The 26,863-nt window shown below is 42.3% G+C and overlaps 1 protein-coding gene across 1 annotated transcript in view; it reads left to right on the top strand.

The window, feature by feature from the left end:
• VIPR2 (vasoactive intestinal peptide receptor 2) overlaps nt 1-23,493 on the top strand; it is an 83,430-nt gene extending 59,937 nt beyond the window's left edge. The window contains exons 7-13 of the mRNA XM_070726272.1: nt 3,493-3,643; nt 8,777-8,837; nt 13,016-13,085; nt 16,817-16,908; nt 17,015-17,138; nt 17,226-17,267; nt 20,900-23,493. Of these exons, the coding sequence (XP_070582373.1) occupies nt 3,493-3,643; nt 8,777-8,837; nt 13,016-13,085; nt 16,817-16,908; nt 17,015-17,138; nt 17,226-17,267; nt 20,900-21,076 (717 nt within the window). The 3' untranslated portion in view covers nt 21,077-23,493. The remainder of the gene's footprint in view (nt 1-3,492; nt 3,644-8,776; nt 8,838-13,015; nt 13,086-16,816; nt 16,909-17,014; nt 17,139-17,225; nt 17,268-20,899) is intronic.
• The last annotated feature ends 3,370 nt before the right edge of the window (nt 23,494-26,863 follow it).

The following is a 26,863-nucleotide window of genomic DNA, read 5'->3' as shown; positions in this document are numbered from 1 at the left end:
AGCCTGCCGCCAGCCGCCTCCATCTGAACATAAACATTCCCCTCACAATCCCTCCAGCTATCAGTGACAGGAAGAGTGGAGGCACAGGGAACGCTTATTGGCCAATCACCTTCTAGGATTCATCCCGACCACTAGCGATGAACCAATAGCAGGCCGCCTCTCATAAAGCTAAAGTTTGCTGATCTTCCTTTGGACAGTTTTGGGTTATCTGTTGCCAAGGAGTTCCCCATTCTGGCCAACAAAGCTATTTTGACCACATATCTATGTGAGCTGAGCTTCTCAAGCTTGACTGCGATAAAAACTAAAAACAGAGAGAGGCTGAGAACTGTTGAGGAAGAGCTTCGTGTGTGTCTTTCTACCATTCCTGCCAGGATATCCCTTTTGTGTTCATCGAAACAGGCCCAGGTTTCACACTAAGGGAGCATAAATACATTTATAAACTATATTATTAACTACATGGCATTGGACCAGATTACCTCCGGAACCGCCTGCTACCGCACGAATCCAAGCGACCGATAAGGTCCCACAGAGTTGGCCTTCTCTGGGTCCCGTCGACTAAACAATGTCGTTTGGTGGGCCCCAGGGGAAGAGCCTTCTCTGTGGTGGCCCCGGTGCTCTGGAACCACCTCCCCCGGAGATTAGAATGGCCCCCACCCTCCCTGTCTTTCGTAAACTACTCAAGACTCATTTATATCGCCAGGCAAGGGGGAGTTGAGATATTCCTTCCCCCTAGGCCATTACAAGTTATGCATGGTATGTTTGTGTGTATGTTTGGTTTTTATAAATAAGGGTTTTTAGCTGTTTTATTATTGGATTGTCGCATGCTGTTTTTATCATTGTTGTTAGCCGCCCCGAGTCTACGGAGAGGGGCGGCATACAAATCCAATAAATTATTATTATTATTATTAATTATTATTGTATAATAATATTATATGTATAATATGTACTGTGTTAGAGTGTCATTTTGTGTCATATTGGTTGGTGGTGTGCCCCAGGATTTTGTAAATGTAAAAAATGAGCCGTGGCTCAAAAAAGGTTTACAGCATGTAAAGATTTCAAGGAGAGAGAGAGAGAGAGAGAGAGAGAGAGAGAGAGATTTGTGTTTTTATGCCTAATGATATCTGTAAAGGACAAAATGAAAAAGGGGACCCCATTAAGAGATGAAATGCATTTATCAAAAAGGATAGAAATAAGGAATTGGAATGGGATCTGGAAGCCTTCATTTCAGGTTTAATTATTGTAAAATCACTACTGGCTAGTGTAGTGGACAAAAGCATTGCTCAATTATCCATCTGAAACTTTGATCTGTCCATCACTGAACTTGCAAGATCATCATAGTCAAAATGCATTTTCTAACTTTCAATGAGTGGTGCTAGAAATAGAAAGATAATTTGAATATTTTTTTTTAAAAAAATGAACAGTGATATGTGTGAGTGTGTGTCTTGTTTTGCTTGTTGATGCTGGACAATATTAATCTACCCAGCATCTTAACTTTTTGAAATTGAGAAATAAAGATAGCAGCCCTTAGCATGCTTAGTTTGGGAGGAAGAAACACAACTCTAGTGGACATGGAAGGATTTATAGTGAAATTGATGCAAGAGTGTTATAATACATATAATACAACTGTGGTAAACACAAAGGGTTTTATAGTGCTTGCAAGAGTGTCATAACACATACACACCCAAAGGGAGAACTTTCATAGAGTTTTATACGGTATGATTTTCAGAGATTTTGCTGCTCAGTATGAAACTCTTATCTTCATGGGGAAGACAGCCTGAAGAAATATGGCAATTAAATAAATTCCTCAAACCCATGAATATTACGATTTTATTCCCTTCTGCTTAATTAATGAGAACGAGGCGAGCGGCCGGAGCTGGGCCCTCCTTCGCCCCACCTGCCTGCCGGAAAGGAGGCGGGCGAAGGAGGGCGCAGCTCCGGCCGCTCGCCTCGGGAGCCGGTCGGCCTTGCTGGCCACTTGCAGCCGAGCCTCGGCAGGACTTGGTTGCTGGGACAAGCGCCTTCGTTGCAAGCCGCCGCCCGCTCGGCTCGCTTCGGACCAGCGCTGTCAAAGCGAAGGACGGCACTGGTCCGAAGCGAGCCGAGCGGGCGGCGGCTTGCAGCGAAGGCGCTCGTCCCAGCAAGCGAGTCCTGCCGAGGCTCGGCTGCAAGCGGCCAGCGAGGCCGACCGGCTCCGAGGCGAGCAGCCGGAGCTGCGCCCTCCTTCGCCTGCCTCCTTTCCGGCAGGCAGGTGGGGCTGCCCAACTGCGCAGAGCGGCTCCTCCCCTCCAGACACACGCTTCCCCCGACACGCGTCTGTGGCTCCATGCATGCACCAAGGGAAATCCTTTGTGCCTTGCCGCCGAGCTCTCCCACCTGCTCGGCGGCCGCAAGCCTCTCCCTGCCACCGCGCTGCCGAGGGAACCGCCGCCAGGGCTGCTGCCGCGCTGCCGAGTAGATCAGCTGCTGGGCGGCCGAAGAAACCTTCCCTGGGTCTTCCCGACATCATCGAGCTCCCTCCCCCGGCAATACCCCTGTGTTTCCCCGAAAGTAAGACATTTGTCTTACTTTCGGGGTACAGCTTATATTAGCCGACTCCCCTGAAACCCCCAATACGTCTTACAATCGGGGGTGTCTTACTATCGGGGAAACACGATAGCAATTGGAGAAGTTTTACTCTTCAGCATGAAGCTTCCTCTTATGTAATCCCTTTCCTTCCTCTATTAATTAAATTTCACATGGTTTTTCACAAAGGTTCTCTGTGACAAAAATGCAAAACAATGGATCACCTTTAATACTTTGCACTTTAAGCCTCATACAATTCGGATGAGAGTGACTGCCTTCACTAATTTAAGAAGGAATATTCTCCTCCCCCCCTACTTCTGACTATTTCTTCAAAGCCCTAACTTTTTTGTACTATGGTCCGTGTGATAAAATATCTGCAACAACGGAATCATTTATGCTGTGCTCATTCTGGTTTACTTATACAATAGTCAAGCAATACTTTTCAGTTTTTCCTCAGGGTTGTACATTCCATGAGCTATTTTTTGCCTCTGGCACAGCTGCCGTAGAATAAACTAACTTTAAAAAGGGATGGGAACATGTTTCCCAAACCAAATTACTTCTGATTAATGGGTGGTCTTAAATACCTTTGCAGTTTCCTGATTCTCAAAGGAGATGTTTTTAATTTTTGCCCTGAAATCTGTAAGAAAATCAGAGAAAATTTTGATTATAAAGTCGATTACTATGATAAACATGCCACGATGTTGGGAGGTAACAACCAAGCACATCAGTCTCAAACCTAGTTTTGAGAAGCACTTGGCATTTGCTTTCATTCATTGAACTAAGTCCAAAACAGTTTCAGCCCATCAATAGCTAAATTCATGGAAGGAGAGATTTCTTGTCAAAGCTTGTCTCTATCAAAAGAGCTTTTAAACAGAAGAAATCATTTACTGTGTTAACAGAAGTTTCTTTGCCTTGATTTGTAACTTTCAGGTCGGCTGCAAGGCTAGCTTGGTATTTTTCCAGTACTGTATAATGGCCAACTTTTATTGGCTCTTAGTTGAAGGACTTTATCTCCACATCCTCCTGATGATCATGTTCTCTTCTAACAGACACTTCACCGCATATCTCCTTACTGGATGGGGTAAGAAGGTCAATATAGATATCTTTGTTTTTTTATTCTCTTTCTCTCAAGATTATTGGAGACTTGGCCAAACTCCATGTTGTCTGTGTTGGTATTTGTCCCATCAGGCAATTACAAAATTAATGAAGATGCATAGAGCTATTGCTACACAGATGACCGGATTTATGAAGTTTGATGGGTTACAATTTTTTTAGTCCCCCAACTTTAGTGCTTAGTCCTTGACTTATGACATCAATTGAGCCCAAAAATTCGGTTGCTAAGCAAGACATTGTAAACTCCCCCCCCCATTTTATTACCTTTCTTGTCACAGTTCTTAAGTGAATCAACAGCGTTACTAGTATCACAGTTATTAAGTGAATTTGGCTTCCCTATTGACTTTTGTTTATCGGAAGGTCATAAAAGATTAATCACATGATCCCGGGACACTGCAACCATCATAAATATGAGCTACTTTCCAAGAGTCTGAATTTTGATCACTTGACCATAGGGATGCTGCAGTGGTTTTAAGTGAGAAAAACTGTCTTATGTCTAATGCTGTTCAAACTTCAAACGGTCACTTCTACTTGGAGAGACAACTACAGAATTCCTAGAGTAGCATGGGGGAAATTCTCAAGTGAAACAGAACCGTGCTGGAAAGGAGATTCGGAGTCACTGGGTAGGATAAAGTCTTGGCATAAATTGAGTTTACAGAAACAAAAGTCAGGGACTCATATTGGGGCACATTCAATGAACATTTCCATTTGCAAAACACATTGGACAACTGCTCATACTTATATAGACCATTCTGGATGTACAGACATTCTCCCTAGTAGGTGGAGCTAGCGTCCAAGGATGGGAAGACACTGCACTACAGCCAATCAAGACGGTGTCTGAAATCTATAAATTTGGTGCCTAGATTCCCCTTTTTTGGCTCAGTCCTTAGCCTTAGAACACGTGCATTTTACTGCCATCCCTGTAGGCTAGCCAGTACTGAGTGTTCCTATCATTTCCAGCTTCTATGATCCTGTCCACTCTTCCGTCAGTAAGTTAAACAAAATCTGCCTCCCCAGTGACAGCTGCAACACCTGCGTTAAGGTCAGCAGAGGGCTTTGGCCCTGCCGTGAGCCATGTCTCCAGCCAAGCTAAAGCTGTCAAATTCTAGCTATTGAGATCCGAGTGCTGCTCCATCCACTCTTTTAAGGAGTTAAGAGCTCGCCTAGTTAATCGCTTTGTTCACCTCTCGCAGGGAGAGAGGCCCTAAATTAAATGGTTCTTGCCGTCGCTGGACATGCTGTATAAACTTCGTCCTTACATCTACCTCTCCCTCTGACTGGGGCCTAGTTCCCTGAAGCCGGCACAGCTCTTACCAATTTGTGAAGCGAGTGCGAGCGATCTCCGCCAACTCCAACCATCACTGAGCTGCCACTGTGATTGACGAAGAGAGCAGAGGCGATTGCAGGGGCCTTTGGCTTTTGTTTGATCTTTGGGTGGCCTCCTGTTGTGAGGTGATTTGCCCTGAGGCACTCCAGCCACATTGGCACCTCCCGGCGACCATTTTGAACACCAATTTGCATACATCAATCATTGGCAGTCATTTTGAATCCTCATCTGCCGCCGGCCACTTTTCAGTGCTCTCAGACACCAAAGGTCCCTGTATGGCAAACTCCATGGCCGAGTCACCAAGGCAAAAATCAAAGTGGACAAGGCATCAAGAGCTGACAGGATGGCTGGGGCCTACAACTCCATTGTCCTCAACCAGGGACAGGTCTGCCCTCAGAGGTCAACCAACGGCCGCTTCTGACAGTCAGTCAAGCCCACATCAGAGAGGAGAAACAATGACAATACTACTGCCCCCCTGAAAAAGCTAAGTATTCAGGTAAACAGGGTGCCAAGCCACCTTCAGGGTGGGAGCAGGGGTCAACCAGCCATAAATCTGCATCTGCCTAGGCATCTGACACTATGTCCCTGGGTAACCTGGACTTGAGACTGGGGGATACTGATGTCTGGGAGGTGTCCCGCCCATCAAACATTGCAGCTTCCAACCAGAGCCAGGCCATTCAAACACTTGAATTCCCTGAGATGCAGGACAAAATTAACAAAGCTATTAGGAAGGGAATCGAGGCGGGCATCTTCCTCCTCTGCAACCCAAATGACGCCAGCCTCTTCCCAAGCGTGCTGCCAAGTCTCCACTGACTATAGCCTCATTTATGACTGGGGGGATCTGTTATGTCTGTATCAAACCCTAGGGGGAGCAGTAAAGGCGGGAATGTTACTTGCTGTTCATTGGCTGTTACCAGGTTTTTAAGGTCTGTCAAGCCTGTCAGTTTCTTCTTGTTGTGGTACTGTTCTGAATAAAGTTTGGTGTTCTCTTGAGCCGTCTGCCTCCTCCTCCTCACTCACTATACTGGCAACGAGGGCTTGAGCCGAAGCTCAAGCATCGGAACTCTTCATCCTATAAGACAACCACTGATAATTAGACCGTGTGTACTCAAATCATTTTCCTCCTTTCAATCCACAAGGCGAGTCCTGGGAAGCCTATGTAGCCCATTTTGAGGGTTTCTTAATTTCTAATGACTATAAAGGAGATCTCAAGAGAACCTATTTCCTACGTTTTTGTAGAACTGATATGCTCAAGAGTGCTTTGTCCCTTTTCGACCCACTTTCTATTCACAACATTCCTTGGGATGAATTTATGGCAAGATTAAGGGATCACTATGTCCCGCCCCCACCCCCGCCCTCCCAGTGTGCGCGGCGATATTCCTTTTATCACTGAAATCAGGCAGAGAGGGAAACAATCAATCAATATGTTGCCGCCCTCCACTATGCAGCTAAATCTCATGAATTTCAGAACCTGGATGATTACCTTCTGGACAGATTAGTTTCTGGCGTTCAAGATACACGCCTTCGACGGCATTTGTTAACTATGAAAGACCTCACTTTCCCTGTGGGCCTGGCAGAGGCTAGAGTCATTGAAATGTCCACCCAGTCTTTAGCTGAGATGGATCTGCCCATGACTATGTCGTCCACTCATAATACTGCTGCTATTGCTGTTTTGCCTGCTGACATTGAGAGCAGTTTATGGCGTGAAGAGGAAGAAATTAATCAATTAGCTAATGCTACAAGGCCTAAGCCTCCAGGGTTTCAGGGTGACTCGCATTCAGCATGTGTGGTGTGTGGTGGAGATCATGCCCGATCTGCGTGTGGGTTCAGAGCGTCCCTCTGCCCAATGGAGACAGACACTGGTTCATCATTGTCTCTGGTATCATGGAGCACCATAAAGCGATTATTTCCCTGTCTGTCCAAGCGGCGTTTGGGACCCTGCCCGCTATATTTAAAGGACTATTAAGGACAATTAATACCAACTGTGGGTAGGAGATTGTTCCGGCTGCAATACAAACAATTCCGAGGCCGTCTACGACTCATAATAGTGGATGGCCCTTTTACAAGTTTACTTGGTCTTGATTGGCTCTCTGCATTGGTGTTTTCAATTGCTGGTGTTAATGTTAATGTTATAAGTGATGTTGATATGTCTACGCAGCTGGCCGCTGAATTTCCCTGTTTTCGATGGGACCCTGGGGAGGTACACGGGAACCCTGGTGTCCCTGGCATTGGACTCCTAAGTTCCACCATTGTGCCTTAAGCCGCAGCGAGTTCCACTAGCAATCACACCTAAAGTGAATGCAGAACTCAATAGGTTAATCCAATTATGAATATTGGAGTTTGTAGATCAAGTGCAGTGGGAAACCCCCCTAGTAACAGCAATTAAGTCTGATAGTACTGTGCGCCTGTGCGGGGACTACAAGTATACTGTAAATCGGGCACTAGCACATCACTCTTACCCAATGCCCATGATATCGCATTTGCCACACTCCTTGGAAGGATCCCTGTTTGCTAAATAGAGCTCTTAGAGCTGAGGAATTTGTTCAGTTGCTGACGGATAAAGTCACCCAGATTTGAATAAACCTGGACTCCAATTGGGCAACATTGAGAGAGAGGTCAGGGGTAAATCTTAGTCCTATTGTGTGGGATGAGTTTAACCCAGTAATTCCTGAGGAAGTGGACAAGGCTATGGGAGCAACAAGTTCCTCCAATTGCCTATTGGACCCGTTCCATTCCAGGATCTTTCATTCCTGGTGTCTCTGTAGACAAGTCTACAGGTGGGAGCTACTCACCTGTAGACTTGTCTGTTATCCATCTTCTGCAATTTTTGTAACAGGGTCTGTCCAAGGGTCTCTCCCCCAACATCTTCCATGTCGCTGCCCTCACTACGTTTCTAGTCTGTTCGGGGGGGGGGGTTGGTATGTCATCATCCACTTCAAGGGGGCAGTCAATCTGTGCTCCCCTACGAGGTAGCCCTCTTGGGATCTGGCTACAGTTCTCGATGTTCTCACCTTAGCTCCCTCTGAACTGCTGGACGCCACCTCTATCACTTGACTATTAAGGTGGTCTTCCTGGTGGCTGTCACTTCAGCCAGCTGAATATCTAAGCTTGTGGCTCTCTCAGTGCATGGGGACCTCTGTATGTTTTATCAGGACAGGGTGGTTTTGAGATTGGATACTTTGTTTCATAGGACACAGGAAATTATCCTCCTTGGCTTTTGTGTTCAGCCCACTAATGCCCAAGAGTCACTGTGGCACACACTCGATCAACGCCACCCTTTGGACATCTACATCAGGGGCACCTCATCTTTCCGTAGGTCAGAGTTCTTGTTTGTGTATTTTCCGGGTACTTCTACCAGATGCAAGGCTTCCTCCACAACCATTGACTGATGGATCCTTGTGGCTATTTCTTGTATTGGGTAATTTCTATTCTGGGAGCTGCATAATAAGTCTGACTTTGTCCTTCACCCAAAAGAGGGAGACTTAGATACGGAGACCAAATTTATAGATTTCAGATTCAGTCCTGATTGGCTGTATGGCAGTGTCTTCCCATCCTTGGAGGCTAGATGCATTCTATGAGAAAGGGTGTATCAGGTAGGTCCAATGTCCCTTCTCCATCATGGGTGCCTCAGCTAATTCTCAGGCTAGGCCATATTTGAATACTTCATCTACAAAATGATTTATGTTTGCATGATTAATTTTGCCAAATCAAGTATTGATTATATATTTTCTCTCCCCCTCCCCCTTTGTTTCATCTGCTACATCTTTCTTCCAGGAATCCCTACAATTTTCATCATCATATGGATAATCGCTAGAGTCTATCTAGACAACAGTGGGTAAGGACCAATCAAATAGCATATGCACTTCCAGACTTCATTGTAAAATATACTGGCTCTCGTTGCATGATATCAAAAAATTAATCCTGATACATATTTTGCAACAAATAATACACATGGATATGTTAAATATGAACTGAAATTGCAGTTGTTAGAGCTAGTTGCCTTTTCTTAACTAGCTGCTTCTATTTGATGCAGAATTCCTTATGACATTATGTCAAACTGGATTTCTTCCGAGGGCTGAATCAGCATTTTGGTCCTCCGCAAGCAGGTGGGGGTGGGGACAGGACAGATGCCTCCTGTAGCACCCTGCTGGCCAAAATGGGGGGGAGGCTCATTTTTGGCTTCTTGCAGCCCTCTGCCAACCAAAAACAGGCCATGCAGAGGCCTCGAGGTCTGGTCCTTTGATATTTCCAGACCAGCTTTAAGAACCCTGGACCTGGCCTGCAGGGTTCAACACCACTGCCTTATGGGAAAAGGGGGGAATGCTTAAAAAACTATGTTGCATCATAGCCTCCTGATCTTCTGAAGCATCAAAGGAGATCAGTTGGTTGCATCACCAAAAAGAGCAAAATCAAGCAAAATTCTGCCATTTTTAGCTTTCTGATGGAGTTTTTAGTTTGAGGATGGAACTTTCACTTTTGAATCAAAATTGTATCATTCAAAATTGTATCATTCGCTGGCTGTGGAATTCTGGGAATTGAAGTCCAAATATCTTCAAGTTGCCAAGGTTGGGAAACACTGCTCTATAACTTCATTGTGTATTATTGTGTATTGGACAAAATAAATAAATAAATAAGTAAATAAATAGGGTGTTGGAGAGTCATTTATAGTTACAGTCCTAGTAAGGACAGTAAAAACGTAACAACTTTGCTGCCCAAAATAATGGCTATACCTGATGTGAAAATGAATTTCATGTCTTGGAGAAAAAACCCAGATATAATATAATGAATTTTAATGTATGATCTTTGCTTAAAATGCAGAGGATATAACTGAAATATATGATACAATTTCTGAACGTTGTGTTCCTTGTTTCCCATCTTACCTGATCATGACTATAATGCTATTGCTCACCCATGCTAAACATATTTTGTTTATTTGGTTGATTTAGAAGCCTCCTGATACTGGATAGCTTACAGTTAAAATGGGAAAACAATAAAAAGAATCTCGAGTGTCCAGACAAATTCTGTCACAACTTCCACAAACAACCTCCCACAAGGCCTGGGAGAACAGCCAGTCTTTTTCCAAAGAGTTGCAGAACATCATTTTTTAAATTGATTGATTATGTCTCCTCAAGCTGGTGTTGATGCTTGGCAGGCATATGTATTTTTCTCAAAGAACCTAATCAGGATGGGTGCTGTTTGGATCTCTCTAAAGGGTTAACTTTCCAGAAGGCAGGTGATTCAATATGTGTTAGCAAAAACTTCAGAATAAAAGGATTTAGGGGTAGTGATTTCTGACAGTCTCAAAATGGGTGAACAGTGCAGTCAGGCGATAGGGAAAGAAAGTAGGATGATTGGCTGCATAGCTAGAGGTATAACAAGCAGGAAGAGTGAGATTATGATCCCGCTATATAGAGTGCTGGTGAGACCACATTTGGAATACTGTGTTCAGTTCTGGAGACCTCACCTACAAAAAGATATTGACAAAATTGAACGGGTCCAAAGATGGGCTACAAAAATGGTGGAAGGTCTTAAGCATAAAACGTATCAGGAAAGACTTAATGAACTCAATCTGTAAAATCTGGAGGACAGAAGGAAAAGGGGGGACATGATCAAAACATTTAAATATGTTAAAGGGTTAAATAAGGTCCAGGAGGGAAGTGTTTTTAATAGGAAAGTGAACACAAGAACAAGGGGACACAATCTGAAGTTAGTTGGGGGAAAGATCAAAAGCAACATGAGAAAATATTATTTTACTGAAAGAGTAGTGGATCCTTGGAACAAACTTCCAGCAGACGTGGTTGGTAAATCCACAGTAACTGAATTTAAACATGCCTGGGATAAACATATATCCATCCTAAAATAGAATACAGAAAATAGTATAAGGGCAGACTAGATAGACAATGAGGTCTTTTTCTGCCGTCAGACTTCTATGTTTCTATGTTTCTAATATAATGCCATCTATCCCATAAACAGGGATGGCATTAAAATTATGCAAATTAAGTAGGAAGCCATTTCAAACAACAACCAAACAAGCAGTGTCTACACCCTTTATTGTATATATTGTTTGTGATATGCAAGTACAACTCTTCTATGCAACTTGCATTAATTATTCTGGTCTTTTGTTTTGAAACTTGCTCATACCACAGCAAGACATGAAATGCCTCACATGATAAATATGAACTACCTCATGATATGAAGGCTGGTCAAAGGAGCGAATGCCTGGAAAAATACATAAATGCAAATTTAAAAAGTGTTTTCTTCCTCCATCCAATATTTTCAATTTTTTAAAAAATTTCCCAGCCTTTAAGGCCCCTTTGACTGATAACTTTGGATTTGTTGAAAATCTTTAAGTTGTACCTGGCCGGGCTTTCTTAAAAAAGGAAATTAAAAATAGTTGAATCTCAAACAATATCAATGAAGAAGAAAACTAGGAGACATTAAAAAGTCAGTGTACAGTGTTCCCTCAATTTTCGCGGGGGCTGCGTTCTGAGACAGCCCGCGAAAGTTGAATTTCCGCAAAGTAGAGATGCGGAAGTAAATACACTATTTTTGGCTATGAACAGTATCACAAGCCTTCCCTTAACACTTTAAACCCCTAGATTACCATTTCCCATTCCCTTAGCAACCATTTAGATTATTATTCACCATGTTTATTTATTAAAGTTTATTTTAAATTTTTTTATTAAATGCGGATGAAAGTTTGGCGATTACATATGACGTCATCGGGCAGGAAAAAACGTAGTATAGGGGGAAAAAACGCAAAGTATTTTTTAATTAATATTTTTGAAAAACCGTGGTATAGACGTTTCGCGAAGTTTGAACCCGCGAAAATCGAGGGACCACTATAGTTGAATAAGCAGTTTACGAAGGATCTGAGTCAACTGAAAAAGATGCTTATATTGAATGTAAGAGAAACAGCCAAGTAAGTTGAGAAATGTAGCAAAGAGGTTAGCAAGGCAAAGGTAGAAAATAGCATTAATCTCACAAAGAAAGTTTCTTCAAATACATTAATAGCAACAGGAAGGTAGAAGAAAGGAGAAATCGCACTTAGTTCAAGTGGAGAAATCTTAACAGATGATCAAAAACAAAGCAAAGCCCCCTAAGGAAGTCACCTGCTATTTTGCTTCTGTATCCAAAAGAAATGGTCATTTAAGTAGCATCAATTTTAGAAGAATATTCATAGAAAGGACCACTTTGAATGTCTTCAAATCCCAAAGCCTTGGGACTCTCTTCAAAATCTGCATGTCAAAAGACTGGAGGTGAGCAAATCAGGTGTGGGTTCCTCTGTGTTCAGACCAGTTCGGCCGAACCAGTAACAACCTTCTGGTGACGTCATGATGATGCCACCAGATCAGTCGGTGCCAGTCCATGGGTGCCGCCATCTTTTTTAAAAAAATATAGTTATCACTGGTACAGCCCCTTATGAGCGAGGCTGTCACCTTGCGAGTTATCTGGTCAACCAATGTTAGTCTGTCACCTCTCAGCTCTGCGCATTCTTGGATTGGAGGGAGGAGTTGACACCATTCTTTGTCCTTGCTGACCATTGGCAGCTGCTCTCACTCTCTACCTGCAGCTTCCAGGCTAACAACTTGTTACAGGCTCATACAGCTGCCCATCCAGTCATTCCATACACAGTTATTATCAAGCTGGGAGCTTCTGCCCCCTGGTCTGCATCTGCAATAACCCATGGGCTCACTGTCCAAAGGTGCCAGGGACCAACTCATCCTCCTCCTTCAAACTAGTGTCCAAAGAGGAGGTTGGTGGTGTGTTCATTACATTGATTGTTGTCCTAGTATCACTGCAATTCCCCTCCCATCTTGTCATACAGTCTAAAAATAATACTTGTTTTTTATTTACAATTATATTGTAATCCCCTATTTTTTCTATTTCCAAATTTTCTCACAATTTTGTCAGAGTTAAGCAATAATTAAGGTACGATACAGGATTTATGTTTATTTATTGTGTATCCTTGCTGAAAGAATTAGACTCATTATTTTTTCCTTTTTTAAACAGTTGCTGGGATACAAATGAGCATAATGCTCCTTGGTGGATTATACGAGTACCAATCCTAATTTCCATTTTAGTAAGTAAATTCAGCATTGGAAATGAATTACGTTAATGTAATTTTTCACACTAGCTTTTATACCTTCAAATTTCATGCACATGTGTTGATCTGGGCAAAAGTCTAATATTTTTCATTATTAATTTTAAATGCACCCTTCAGCACCAGAAGGAGAGGCTGAAGTGCCCCCAAAGCAACTAATAATAACAATTTAGAAAGAACAACACATTAGCGCTATAGAAAACAATTCCACAGTCGTAAAAAGAGCAACAAAACCCCTCAAACATTGATAGTCTTTGCATTAGATAATGCATGGGGAATTTCAAATCCTTAACCTGCTTTCTGAAAGTGTAGCTAAATTTTATTTATTTAAATTTATTGGCTGCACAGGTCCAATGGAATCTGGCCAGTGGGAAAAATTTAAGGATATAATTGGCAAAAACATTGGACTGAAAGGCTTTCACATCAATATTTTGACAAAAATCAAACATTTTTCCATATTGAATGTTGATAATTCTTACATATAACTTATAGAATTACAATTCAATAGTATCTCTCCAAATTGCAAGTACATATAGTCCTCCCACTTAGGACTACAACTGGGAGAAGAAGTTATGTTACTAAGCAAGGTAGCTGCTAAGTGAATCATGTGCAATTTAATAACTTTTTTTTTGCTATGGATGTTAACCAAATCAGTGCACTTGTTAAATGAATCACGAGATCTTTAAGTAAATCCAGCTCCCCCTTCTGCCACCAATTGATTGTTTGTCAGAAGTCAGTGGAAAAGTTTGCAGATGGTGATCACAAGATCCTGTGATGCTCTAAATATATTCCAGTTGCCTAATGCCCTGGTTTGATTGCATTACCATAGAGGGTCCTTAAGTATGAGGATTGGTTGTAAGTCACTTTTTTTAGTGCCATAATAGCTTCAAATGTTTGCTAAACAAATCATTGTAAGTTGACCTGTGTAAAATTATTTACTTGTTTGTTTCATTCTGCCTTTGTTATTTCTACAAATAACTCGTCCACAAACATATGCAAACACCTTTGTCCTCCCATTTTCTCCACAACAGCAAGGTGAGTGAGGTGAGTTGGGCCTAGAGAGGTCACCCAGCTGGCTTTCATGGCTAAGGTGGTACTTGAACTGTTAGACTCTTCCTTTTAGCTTGAGAACTTAGCCACTAAACTGGCTTATGATATGAAATACTAGTTTTGTTATGACATGTAATATTAATATTAATGTTAATGACAATAATATGGTGGTAGAAATTATGGAAATGGGACTTTAGTAAAGGAGCAGAATTTTTTTTTTATAGTTCCTAATTTAAAGAAAGAATATAATTGTGAGACAGACGAATTGATAGGTGTATTTATAGAGGCCTGACTCTCTCTCTTTTAAGATTTCATTTCATAAAACCCTACTAAAGGCCAATTAATCTTTTTAAAAGATTCAGGAGGATAAAGGTATTAAGTATCTTTTCCCTCTCTTTAATTATCTTGCAATGTCTTTATAAAAAAGTGAATATTCATGGCCAAGTTTGTGGTTGCTCAATGATCAACTCTTAGAATTCAGCCCAGTATTGATTTTTCTCCATAGTGGGTAGAGCTATGGAGAATGGGAAAACACTGCCCTTTAGCCAATCAGGACCGAGTCACAAGTATTAAAAAAACCTTCTCTGCAAAGCCTTTGACTTTTCAAAAGGCCTACAGAGCTGTTAGTAGCTGAACTGGGGAGTTTTTGCAACAGCAGGCCAATCCCAGTACAGTGATACCTCGTCTTACAAACGCCTCGTCATACAAACATTTTCAGATACAAACCTGGGGTTTAAGATTTTTTTGCCTCTTTTTACAAACTATTTTCACCTTACAAACCCACCACCGCTGCTGGGATGCCCTGCCTCCGGACTTCCGTTGCCAGCGAAGCACCCGTTTTTGCGCTGCTGGGATTACCCTGAGGTTCCCCTCCATTGGAAACCCCACCTCCGTACTTCTGTGTTTTTTCGATGCTACAGGGAAATCCCAGCATCACAAAAACGAGCACTTCACTGGCAACGAAAGTCCGGAGGTGGGGTTTCCCAGCAAAGGGAGCCTCAGTGAAATCGCAGCATTGCAAAAACGCAGAGGTCCGGAGGTGGGGTTTCAAGGACTTCGGTGTTTTTGCAATGCTGCGATTTCACTGATGCTCCCTTTGCTGGGAAACCCCACCTCCGGACTTTCGTTGCCAGCGAAGTGCTCGTTTTTGTGATGCTGGGATTCCCCTGAAGCATCGAAAAAACACAGAAGTACGGAGATGGGGTTTCCAATGGAGGGGAACCTCAGGGTAATCCCAGCTGCGCAAAAACGGGCGCTTCGGCTGGCAAAAGGGGTGAATTTTGGGCTTGCACGCATTAATCGCTTTTCCATTGATTCCTATGGGAAACATTGTTTCGTCTTACAAACTTTTCACCTTAAGAACCTCGTCCCGGAACCAATTAAGTTTGTAAGACAAGGTATCACTGTACTTTAAAACCAACGGCTACTCTCAGTGGTCACTTGTCTGATGTCACAGCCTCTCTGATTCGTCCCACAATGCTCTCTTGCTGCCCAGCTGCAAACAAACACTGGACAACTCTCCTGCTCCCTTCAAATGCTGTTCTTGCTCTCCCTCCTTTTGGGAGGTGCATGCACAACAGGCTGACTTTTTCCAAGCCGCTCCCGCTTTCTGAGCCGCCTGACAGCTGATCAGCTGTCAAAAGCCAGTGGCAGTCACAGGTGGATCCCATCTTTCAGGAGACCAACTCCCAGGCCAAGATGAACCCACTGCATCTTTGTGGATGCAATGAAACAATGGAAAACACCTTTTTCATAGGGTACAGCTAGCCTCCAAGTCCCTCTCTTATGTTTTCACATGGCTGAACACTTATAGGAGAGTTATGAGTGGAGTTTGGGAGAACCAAATTGATATATGCGGCATCCCTCGTCAGAAGAGCGGGGTGATGGTACAGAGGTGTTTTTATACCTATAATTCAGTCTTGATTAGCTAAAGGGCAATGTCTTCCCATTTTTGGAGGTTAGCTCCACCCTATGATAAGGGGCATATCAGGTGATTACTAACACCCATTTTCCCAAGATAAGCTTTCCTGAACTCCCTGCGAATTGATTCTAAGTGGATGAACATAAGAATATATTATATGCGTTCAATTAAGTGGTGAGCTGTAAATAATTTTGCCATCAGTTTGCACATGTGCTTGTCCTACCCACAAGAACTTGTCTAAGGACCCGTCCGAACCAGGAGCAACCCACCAATGTTTCAATTAGATACATATTTAACTTCTAATATATGGTGTTACATACACCAAAATGTAATTCTTTCTATATTTAACTGTGAATCCGTTTTAATCTACACATTAAGTCAATATTTTTCATCTTTGCCACTTTAAAATAGATGTATTTCAATTTCTATAATTTGGGCTTGGAATTCTGGGAGTTAAAGTCCACCTATCTTAAAGTTACGTTCTTAAGTTCTTCTTTTGAACATAATTACAGGATTTAACTTATCAGTGAACAGTAGGAAAAACTGCTTTAGGATACAATTATTATTATTATTAAATATCTTTTTGAATATTTACATTTAAAATAACAAAAACAAAGACAAAAAACATACAAACAAAAACATAACATACAGGAGCACACAGCTTTATAATATATAGGTTACTTTGGTACAATTACCATTACCATGATACAATTATAAATGCCTGTTAATTCTTTCATAGGTAAATTTCATCATTTTCATTAGCATAATAAGAATTCTACTGCAGAAGTTAAGATCGCCAGATGTGGGAGGCAATGAGCAATCACAATACAAGTGAGTGAAATGCAAGTCTCCTGATGGAGGCTCCTGTTGGCAAAACACAAATCGGAAGAAGCTCTGACGTATCCTAATGGGCTTATTTTATGTGTTTATTTTTAAGGAGACTTGCAAAATCAACGCTGCTTTTGATTCCACTTTTTGGTATTCACTATGTGGTATTTGCAGTTTTTGGCGTTTCCAAGTACTACCAGATAGTTTTTGAATTATGCCTGGGTTCTTTTCAGGTAGTAGCCAAGCAAGTTTTTTTCTTAAAATAATTCTGGTTTAATTTTATTACTGTGTTTTAACTTGTTAACATTTGGCTCTTGCAGGGACTCGTTGTTGCAATTCTCTACTGCTTTCTGAACAGTGAAGTAAGTTTATATCCTTTTGGATAAGATTGAATGCCGTGATAATATTTCAGGAAATTATTCTATTGTTCTTTTAAAAAATAATTTTTATTGGTTATATGCAGTACATTAAAAAAGGTCAAAAGCAACATTATAACAAGAAAAAAGAGAAAAAGAGGACAAAATGAAACAGAAAAAAGAAACTGAAAACAAACTGACAATAAATAAGGAAGAATGCAATTTCCATATGTGATATAGGTGGTAAACATTGTAAAAAGATAGTAATACAGTGATCCCCCGCTCGTTGCGAGGGTTCCGTTCCAGGACCCCCCGCAACGAGCGGGTTTTCGCGAAGTAGCGCTGCGGAAGTAAAAACACCATCTGCGCATGTGCAGATGGTGTTTTTACTCCCGCAGCGCTAGCGAGGAGCCGAAGATTGGGGGCGGTGCGGCTGTTTTAAAATGTCGCCGCCGGCATGGGGGGCTTCCTAGCAGCCCCCCAAACCCGGGTTGGGGGTCCGGGGGGTGCTGGCAAGCCCCCCATGCCGGCGGCGACATTTTAAAACAGCCGCGCCGCGCTGGCTGTCGACGCTTTCGAGCTGAGTCCCGGAGCGAATTCGCTCCGGGACTCAGCTCGAAAGCGGCGACAGCCAGCGCGGAGAAGCCGTTCGCTGGCGCTGGCTGTCGGCGCTTTTGAGCTGAGTCCCGGAGCGAATTCGAGCTGAGTCCCGGAGCTTTCGAGCTGAGTCCCGGAGCGAATTCGCTCCGGGACTCAGCTCAAAAGCGCCAACAGCCAGCGCCAGCGAACGGCTTCTCCGCGCTGGCTGTCGCCGCTTTCGAGCTGAGTCCTGGAGCGAATTCGCTTCAGGACTCAGCTCGAAAGCGGCGAGAATGAACGGCGTGGGCGGGCGAAGGGCGGGCGGCAGCGAGGAGTTTGCGTGGGCGGTGGGGAAACTCCTTGCTGATGCCCGCTGCTCGCCCTCCCGCCAGCAAGAGGGGGAAGACCCAGGGAAGCCGCCCAGCAGCTGATCTGCCGGGCGCCATCTACGCATGCGTGCCCATAGAAAAAAAGGGCACACATGCGCAGATGGTGTTTTGACTTCCGGGTTGAAAAATCGCAAATTACCCTGTTCGCAATGGTCGGGGACGCAATAACCGGGGTATTACTGTACAACAATTTGAAATTATATTTTCAATATATAGAAGGAAATCATTCTGTTGTTCAATTTTTGACAGAAGCCCCAAGATTTACTTTCCAGTATAGGGAGGTAGGATTGAGAAAGGACCATCTGGGCAGGGGGATCACCTCAAGTGAGAGTACATGGAACCTTATTTTAAGCATTGCAAATACCATAGAATGTTTTAAATCATAGTTTGTTGAAGAGACAGGGATGTAAAGTGAGTATTATATCACAAATAGGTCTAGAATCAAGAATTTCCTTCCTTCTTTCCTGGTTTTATTCTTTGAACACATGTAACTTCCTTTCTTCATTGCTATTTTTATAATGTATTAAACCTGGTTCAGCGTTACATTTCTATTGCGTGTTTCCATCTTGAAGTTAGACATCAATTTTCCAGAGTGTGGTTGAAAGAGGCTTCAGTAGTCCCTCAAATTACTTTGAAGGCCACTTTTTCCACTGCACTGCTACAGAGAGTCCAATGTGGGTAATTCCTCAGCCTTATTGGCAGGGACTGAGTTAAAAATTAACATATTTATTATGTCCCGTCCACTAGGTGCCTTATTAGGTCAGTCTTAAAAACTCAGTCATAGTGTAAGGAGCATGGGTTTTTTCACTCCTTTACCACTTTAATTTAATTCTTTCTTTTTCTTTCTTCAAGGGAGAAGATTTTACAGATGAAAACAGGTTTTCAGTGCAGTGGAGAAGAACTGTTGAACTTACCTGAAGGTTTTCTTGATGCACTGCAAGGAGAGTCCAAGCCCTCCTGGCCTATCTTTGGCCCAGGGGTGCACTGCTCAGTTCTTTGTTGTCGGTTTGTTTATAGTTAATAAAGTTTGGTTGATTTACACTATTCCTTCGTTTTATTGACTGACCTAATAGGGCACCGAGTGGGCAGGACATAATAAATATGTTAATTTTTAACACAGCCCCTGCCAATATGGCTGAGGAATTACCCACATTGGACTCTCCTTGCAGTGCATCGAGAAGACCGTTCAGGTAAGTTCAACGGTTCTTTTGCCACAAAGTATAGTTTACAAACCTCAGTGCCTAACATACTCTGGGATTAAACAAAATGCATCCTGATATGATAGGCGAACCCAGCCATTCAGCTAACTGGAATAGCTGAAGTTTCTCTAGGAAGGCTTTTTCCCAATGTAAAGCAGGAGAGGCATTATAGGCTATAACTCTGGTGGGAAGCATTGTATTTTTGCAACCCAAATCAAGCACCAACCCAAACCTGAAACAGCTATTTGTGGACTTCATTCTTTGATAGCTGGTGAAGACTAATAGAGAAAAATTGGGTTCTTCAGTAAATAGGATTATAAATATCTAGGGTAAAAGAAGGAGAGTGCTGGATGATTGGTTGAGTTTTATAAGTTAGTGCTTGTGACATTAGGGAAGCATTTACCCACCTTCCCTTCTGTGGGCCTCTTCCTCAGTTATCTTTGATTTTTTTTCAAACATCTGGATCCTTTTTTGCTTTGGTAGGATTTATCCAAAACATTTAAGCTTTATCTTAATTGTTACTGCTTCTAGGGAACATTAATTGGATTCAGCACCTCCAAAAAGTAAATATAGTGATACCCTGCAAGTTTTTAATCAGTTAACAACTGCCTTTTTCTGCTGGGAGTTACTAAGTGAATATCTTTGAGATATTTTCAGATGTTTTCAATCTGAATTTAAGTTGCTGGGTTTTAATTTGGCACTACCCCAAAATTTGGAAGTACAAATTCCTGGACTAAGAGAGATTTAGTTTCAAATAAGCTTGCCTAATTTTCAGTATGTAATTAAATTTTTCCTGTTTGCTTTTAGGTTCGAAATCTTTGCTTAGAAGTTAAGAGAGAGATAAAAAGAATCTTGACTTTTCTTGGCAGCTATAGAAACACATCCCTATTGTTGATAGTAATGCTTTTCCCCCCAGGATGTTTGGGTTTTTCTCAGTCTAATGCCAAATCAATTTGATTGGGGGGGTTTTCACCTCCATTTTTACACCTTTAGATTTGGAAAGCTTTGAATATATGAACTCTCTCGGCTTTTTTTATTCCTTATTCATTTATTAACACCACAATTATAGCGTAGCATATTGTAAACCATCAATAAATTTCAATATATAGCATAACAAGTTGTATTTTAAAAATACCAGTAACTATAATGCAGTTTTATTAAATGTGGGAACCTTCGTATCCTTCCCTTTCCCTTTTATGTCACCTTCTTGTGTATGAGGGTCTTTTGCTGGTCTCTGAGCTTGGTGGGGTTTTTGCAGACATTTCATGACCCAAACAAGGTAACATCATCAGACTGAAACTTCTGCAAGAAAACCATCAAGCTCAGTAGACCACTATGGACTCCTTATTTCAACTATGAGCTGCATCTATTTTCTTATGTTGGTTTATTGCGTATTCAAACATGTTTTTAATCCCATCATGAATAATCCCAGCCCTGATAAATTCCATGTTGGCTTCCTGTTTGCCTTTAGGTTCGAGGAGAGCTGAAAAGAAAATGGAAGAGCTGGTGTCTGAATGAAAGAATGAGCCGCAATTACAACAAAGTTCACAGGTCTTCTGTTTTTCCAAATGACTCCGAAAATGGATCCCAGTTGCATCACAATTCGGCCACACAGTTTTCTTCTCAGACAGAGACCTCGATGATATAAGTCATCCAGGTGCCTATGGAAAAACTATGGGGCATGTCCCTGGTACATAGTTCATTCATTGTGCTATTTTCTGATGTGTAGAATTTGTACTCCACTTTATATGTATGTCGAGATAGAGGGATTTCCAGCCTAATAACAGCTACCTTTTGTACTTGCTTTTAGAATTTGGTGATGATGAAACTCTTTTTCATCTATTAATCCCCCCCCAAAAAAACAACCTGGTGTATACTGCAATTAGCTGTAATAGTTTAATATTCACCATCCATGTTTGGTTCAAACCTCTGGAAAGTCATCAAATCATGAAGCTATTAGTCTCATCTGTTGAAGAAATGTTTCCTTTTACAAAGTTGGTTCCAAAGACTATATATTTAGATATTAAATCTGCTAGCATTATCCTTTTGCAGAATCTTGACTCTAATTGAAGTAAATTCTGTGCAGGTAGTCCTCTTTAGCAACCATAATTGGAACCAGAAACTTGGTCATTAAGCAAAATGGTCTCTTAAGTGAAACATTATTTTATGATATTCAGCTATGAATGATAGCCGAATGTCGTATGAAATTCAAATTTACTTTGCTTCACAGACCTTTGAAACTCTTAAATGGGAGGACTAACTGCAGAGAAGCCTGCTTATATTTGCAATATGGTTCAATAGAAACCCTGAATTTGCTTTGTCTTCAGAACCTAGAAGGGTCATATGTACATAGCACTAGCTTTCCATCCCAACAAGCTATTTACAAAGTTGTGATTATGACCGTAATATTAGGGCTTGTGGTCACAGTTTCTTTGACTTGTCCTGTAAGTTGAACACTTGAAGGGATTTGAATGCAAAGTAAAAATGGAAAACTATATGTTGTGTTTGTGGGTTATCACAGCAGATTGTATTTTCTTGGAATGATGAAATAGATTTAAAAGCATTTGAAAAATGGAAAAAATTAACCTTTTGAAAAAATGTTTTTATGATCTTTCAAATGCTATCCTTCATCAGTTTTTTCATATGTTGGTTTTAATGCTATTTATTGTGTATCTTTTTATATATTCCCTGTAATATAATGTATTTTGACTATTCCCAAGGCTTTCCTTTTTTGTTAGCTTTTGTGGATTTCTGTAAAATAAGACTAAAGCACTTATTGAGAGACATCCCTATCACCTCTCCATAATGTTGTCTACTTTTATTAGATTTCTATTTATTTTCAATGCCTTGGCCATGCAATCCCAACAAAAAATTTCCAATCTCTTTTTTATGAAGTGAGGGGCCATCAACACTAAAAGTGTAGTCGTAACAAAAGTCCTCTATTTTGGTTTGCAACTTCCAGCACTACTTGTTTCAGTGGATTGCACTTTTACAATGTTTGAAAAGAACAATGATCATGCTTTGTGCCTAGGGCCAGCAGTGGACCCCAAAATAAATAATTTCCTTGAGTAGTTTCCTTTTTAGATTAATATTTATTATGGTATTTCAGCCAGAATAATGCTAACTCAATTATTTTCAGTTTTAGGGTGCCTTCTCCTTTATACTATGTCTCTGATCTACATTGCCTCTATAAGGAATGAGTATAAAATACTTTACTTTAGAATATTCAGTATATTTCATCTATTTGATGTCAATGACTTTTACAACACAACCATATTAAAATTTTCTGATGGTCCTGAATGGAAATAAGGCATAATGATTAGCTAAAGGTATATTTTTAAAGATGCTGGGCTTTAAATGCATTTGACTATTATTTCCAAACTTCCTCGCCAACCAGTAAGTATTCTGGGAGATTTTATTCGCACACAGGTGGTCCTCATTTATCCACTGTCTTGTTCACAGTTACAACTTTGCAACCAACTCTCATGTTCAAAACTTTTGCAAGTCTTTAAAACAAAAGAAAGCTAAAATAAGATCATAAACACAGCCACTAGTTTTACTAAACAAGTGCTTTACTTAATGATGGAATTGCTATTCCCAGATGTGATTGTTAAATGAGAACTACAGTATCTGTGTTTGAAATCTCCAGATTCTAGATCAGGGATATCAAACTCGAGTCATCACAAAATTATCATGTGACATATCCTGACTTTTCCCACCCTTTACTAAACTGGGTGTGGCTGTGGCTAGCGCATAATGATCCCCAGGCCACAAGTTTGATACCTGTTCCAGATGGTTAGTCTAAAACCAGTTAATATCTTTGGAACAGCAACTTGCTTTAAAATCAGAAAGTCTGGCATATTTTCCTGGAAGCAGGTTCCACAAATTTTTCAGTGTTGCCTCTCTTTAGCTATTGTACTAAAGCTGGTATATATATGCTAAATATTTTTTTTATTAATTACTATTCTCTGCCTTTCATTGCCCCCAGAATGAAAAAGCTAGTTTTCTTAAAGAATGCACCTCCTTATAAAAGGCAAAATAAAAAAACATAATTCTTTATACTCATAACGCTTTTTGATTTGATATGTTTCCTTTTCCAGTCTTCTTTCTTTTTTCCAATGTTTTTCAAGTCAAAAATTGATGGTTCTCCTTGAATTGAGTTTTTCTTCTTGTTGGATACATTTCTAAAAAGTTGAATAAGATCCAAAATATGGAAATAATTAAATTGTTAGTTTTTTTCAAAAAATTACAAGATTAAAAATAAATAATAATTTTGGGAATATTAGCAAGTTGTCACTCGATAAGAGGAGCAGCAAAAAAATGGCAGTGGTTTTTTTCCCAGTAATACTCCTGCAAATTAAAGGAGTTGAAGTCAGTGCTCCAATCAGGAACTGAGCCTTCTCCCCATTTTTTGTTTTTCTGGCTGATAGCTGCAAATTTAGTAGCACCAGTCTGATCTTGATGCTCTGTGAAAGCCAACTGTCCTGTTAATACAGATAGTCCTCAACTTATATCCATTTGTTTAATAAGCATTTGAACTTAAAATGAAAAAAAACGTGCCCTATAACCAGTCCTCACACTTACAACTTTTGTGCCAACCCCACGGTCACATGTTCAAAATTCAGGTACTTGGCATGTACTTATGATAGTTGCAACATCCCAGGGTCATGTGATTGTCATTTGAGACTTTCCCAATCAGTTTTCGACAAGCAAACAGTGGGAGAACTAAGGCAACTGTAGTGATATGCTTAACAACCATGCCAAAATAAGTAAAATTAGGCATGACTCATTTAACAACTGCCTTGCTTAGCAATGAAAGTTCTAGTCCACATTATGGGCATTAGTCAAGAGCTATCTATACAAGGCAGAAACGAATCCCAGATAGTGAGATACTGCAGCAGCGCTATAGCCTTTTCAGTAGTAGCATCTGTTCTTCTCAACTCTACCCCAACCCATCCCCAAATATAGCTAATATTTTATAACTATCTGGCAATTGCTGAAGGTATCAAATTATAAATATTGTTGGAACTAAGAAGGCTAGGTAAGTCATTTGTAATATAACTTTACATTGCAGTGCTGCTGACTTGCCTGTTCAAAGTTAACACGATTGAGGAAGGAAAAAAGGTTTGATATGATCCCTTTTTAAATAACCATAAAAGGTATAAAACCAAAAGAGGACTTTTTTGTTTTGTTTCAACCTCCTGTCTTTGTGCAGCCATTGCAAAAGGACACAAAGCTCACAGGTTTTTATAAACAGAAGTGTGGAATATCTACAGTCCTAAGAGAAAAGGGCATAGCTGTGTTTACTTCTTTTGTCGCCCATGTCTGTGGTTTGCTGGAGAGACGGAGTAACGACACGGACACCAGAGCTGGATTTAAAATTGGGTCATTTATTAACATAAATTTGCATAATTTATTCAAATAATATTGCATAAATTTGCATAAACAACTATGACCCGGAACTGGACCTGCAGGGTCAAACAAATACTTCCGGGGCGGAAATGACGTATGCCAGCAAACATTCCTGGGCAACTCATGGGCGTATCTCGATGCAAGGTCCAGGTGAGGGCCAGGCCGTCACCTGTGACCTTTTCTGCCATGCTGTGCATGAGGGGGGTCCCACCGGCTAACCCGAATCAGGGAATTAAAGGTGTAGGACCCAAAGACAGGTTCCCCCCAGCTGCTCAGGCAGAAACTCCCTCCATGAGCTTGCGGAGAACCTGTCAATCATCCCCAAAGATGCCCAAGGGAGAACGCGCGGTTGCTAAACCACCCAATTTTCCGCCCCTAACCTGCCTACCCAAATGACCAAAGGTAAGCCAATTAACCTAATTAATGCAAGCACCCCCTAACCGCACAGCCATCACCCCAGTGTGGAATGGGCGAAAAAACAGCCCAGCTAAGAGGCAGAACTGCAAAAAATTCCCATTCGGCCCCCTAAGGGCGACCCCGAAGCACACTGCAAAATAGTGGAGGGCGGGCGGGTGTCTGCTGCAGTAGATCGGTCCGGGCGAAAAGGAAGAGCCTCGGGCCTGCTCGCCCTTATATAGGGCAAGCAGGCCCCGCCCGGACCAATCAGGGCCTCAGCCAATCAGGCCCTGCTCTCCCGAGCGAAGTCTCGCATCGCGAGACTTCGCCCGGGATCCAAGATGGCGGCCGCCATGAGGGACCGTGTCTCCCGGTCCCTCCAGCAAAGCCTGCCTGCCGGGTAAGTCCGGCGCTGCCCTTGCTGGAGAGACGGAGTAACGACACGGACACCAGAGCTGGATTTAAAATTGGGTCATTTATTAACATAAATTTGCATAATTTATTCAAATAATATTGCATAAATTTGCATAAACAACTATGACCCGGAACTGGACCTGCAGGGTCAAACAAATACTTCCGGGGCGGAAATGACGTATGCCAGCAAACATTCCTGGGCAACTCATGGGCGTATCTCGATGCAAGGTCCAGGTGAGGGCCAGGCCGTCACCTGTGACCTTTTCTGCCATGCTGTGCATGAGGGGGGTCCCACCGGCTAACCCGAATCAGGGAATTAAAGGTGTAGGACCCAAAGACAGGTTCCCCCCAGCTGCTCAGGCAGAAACTCCCTCCATGAGCTTGCGGAGAACCTGTCAATCATCCCCAAAGATGCCCAAGGGAGAACGCGCGGTTGCTAAACCACCCAATTTTCCGCCCCTAACCTGCCACAGGAGCGGGGGTCAGATCTCTATCTTGGCCCCCCGACTCCCCCCTCTAGCTGCGCCAGCTCACGCAGAGACCGCTGCAGGTCCTGTAAGAAGATGGCGTTCCCCTGGTCAGACAGGTGAACGCCATCATTACGGTAGAGCCATGGCTTATCTATTGATATGAGGGGATGAGGTATTACCACTCCACCCAATTCTCTAACCGTTTTCCCCATAGCCCTATTCACCCGTCTCCTAGCCCTGTGAATGGCCCTAAGGGAAGAGGCATCCCTCCACACAATCCTAGGTAATATGTCTGACCACACCACCTGCGTGGTGGGCCAGACCTCACGAAGCCTTCGCAGGTCTTCGCGTGCCTGGATGAGCAGCGCCAGGCCTCCCAGCATGCACAGGTCATTGCCACCTAAGTGCAATACCAGCCACCTGGGTGCGGCCACAGGACGCTGCCCACCCAGACCTCTTTGGGCGCGACTCCAGGAGCCGCCCCCAATATTGCCGGGCGCAGCCACAGAATGCTGACCGCCCAGCAACGCCGGTAGGAGACCCTCCCACCGCATACCTCTCCGGCCCATCCAGGTAACGTTGACCCACCGCCCCAGGGACAGGTGGGTCCCGATGGCGCTCCTGGCTGCCGCGCGGCCGGCCCAGAAAATCATGCTGTGGCCACACAGCAGCGCCGTCGGTTTCGTGTTAGCCTGGGGACCTGCAAGAGGACACAGACACAGAGAGGTTACCTAGCCTAAGCC

The sequence above is a fragment of the Erythrolamprus reginae genome, chromosome Z, assembly GCF_031021105.1.
Source record: "Erythrolamprus reginae isolate rEryReg1 chromosome Z, rEryReg1.hap1, whole genome shotgun sequence".
Taxonomy (NCBI): domain Eukaryota; kingdom Metazoa; phylum Chordata; class Lepidosauria; order Squamata; family Dipsadidae; genus Erythrolamprus; species Erythrolamprus reginae.
Note: the sequence above shows the minus strand (reverse complement) of the source record. Positions and strands in the feature narration are given on the sequence as shown.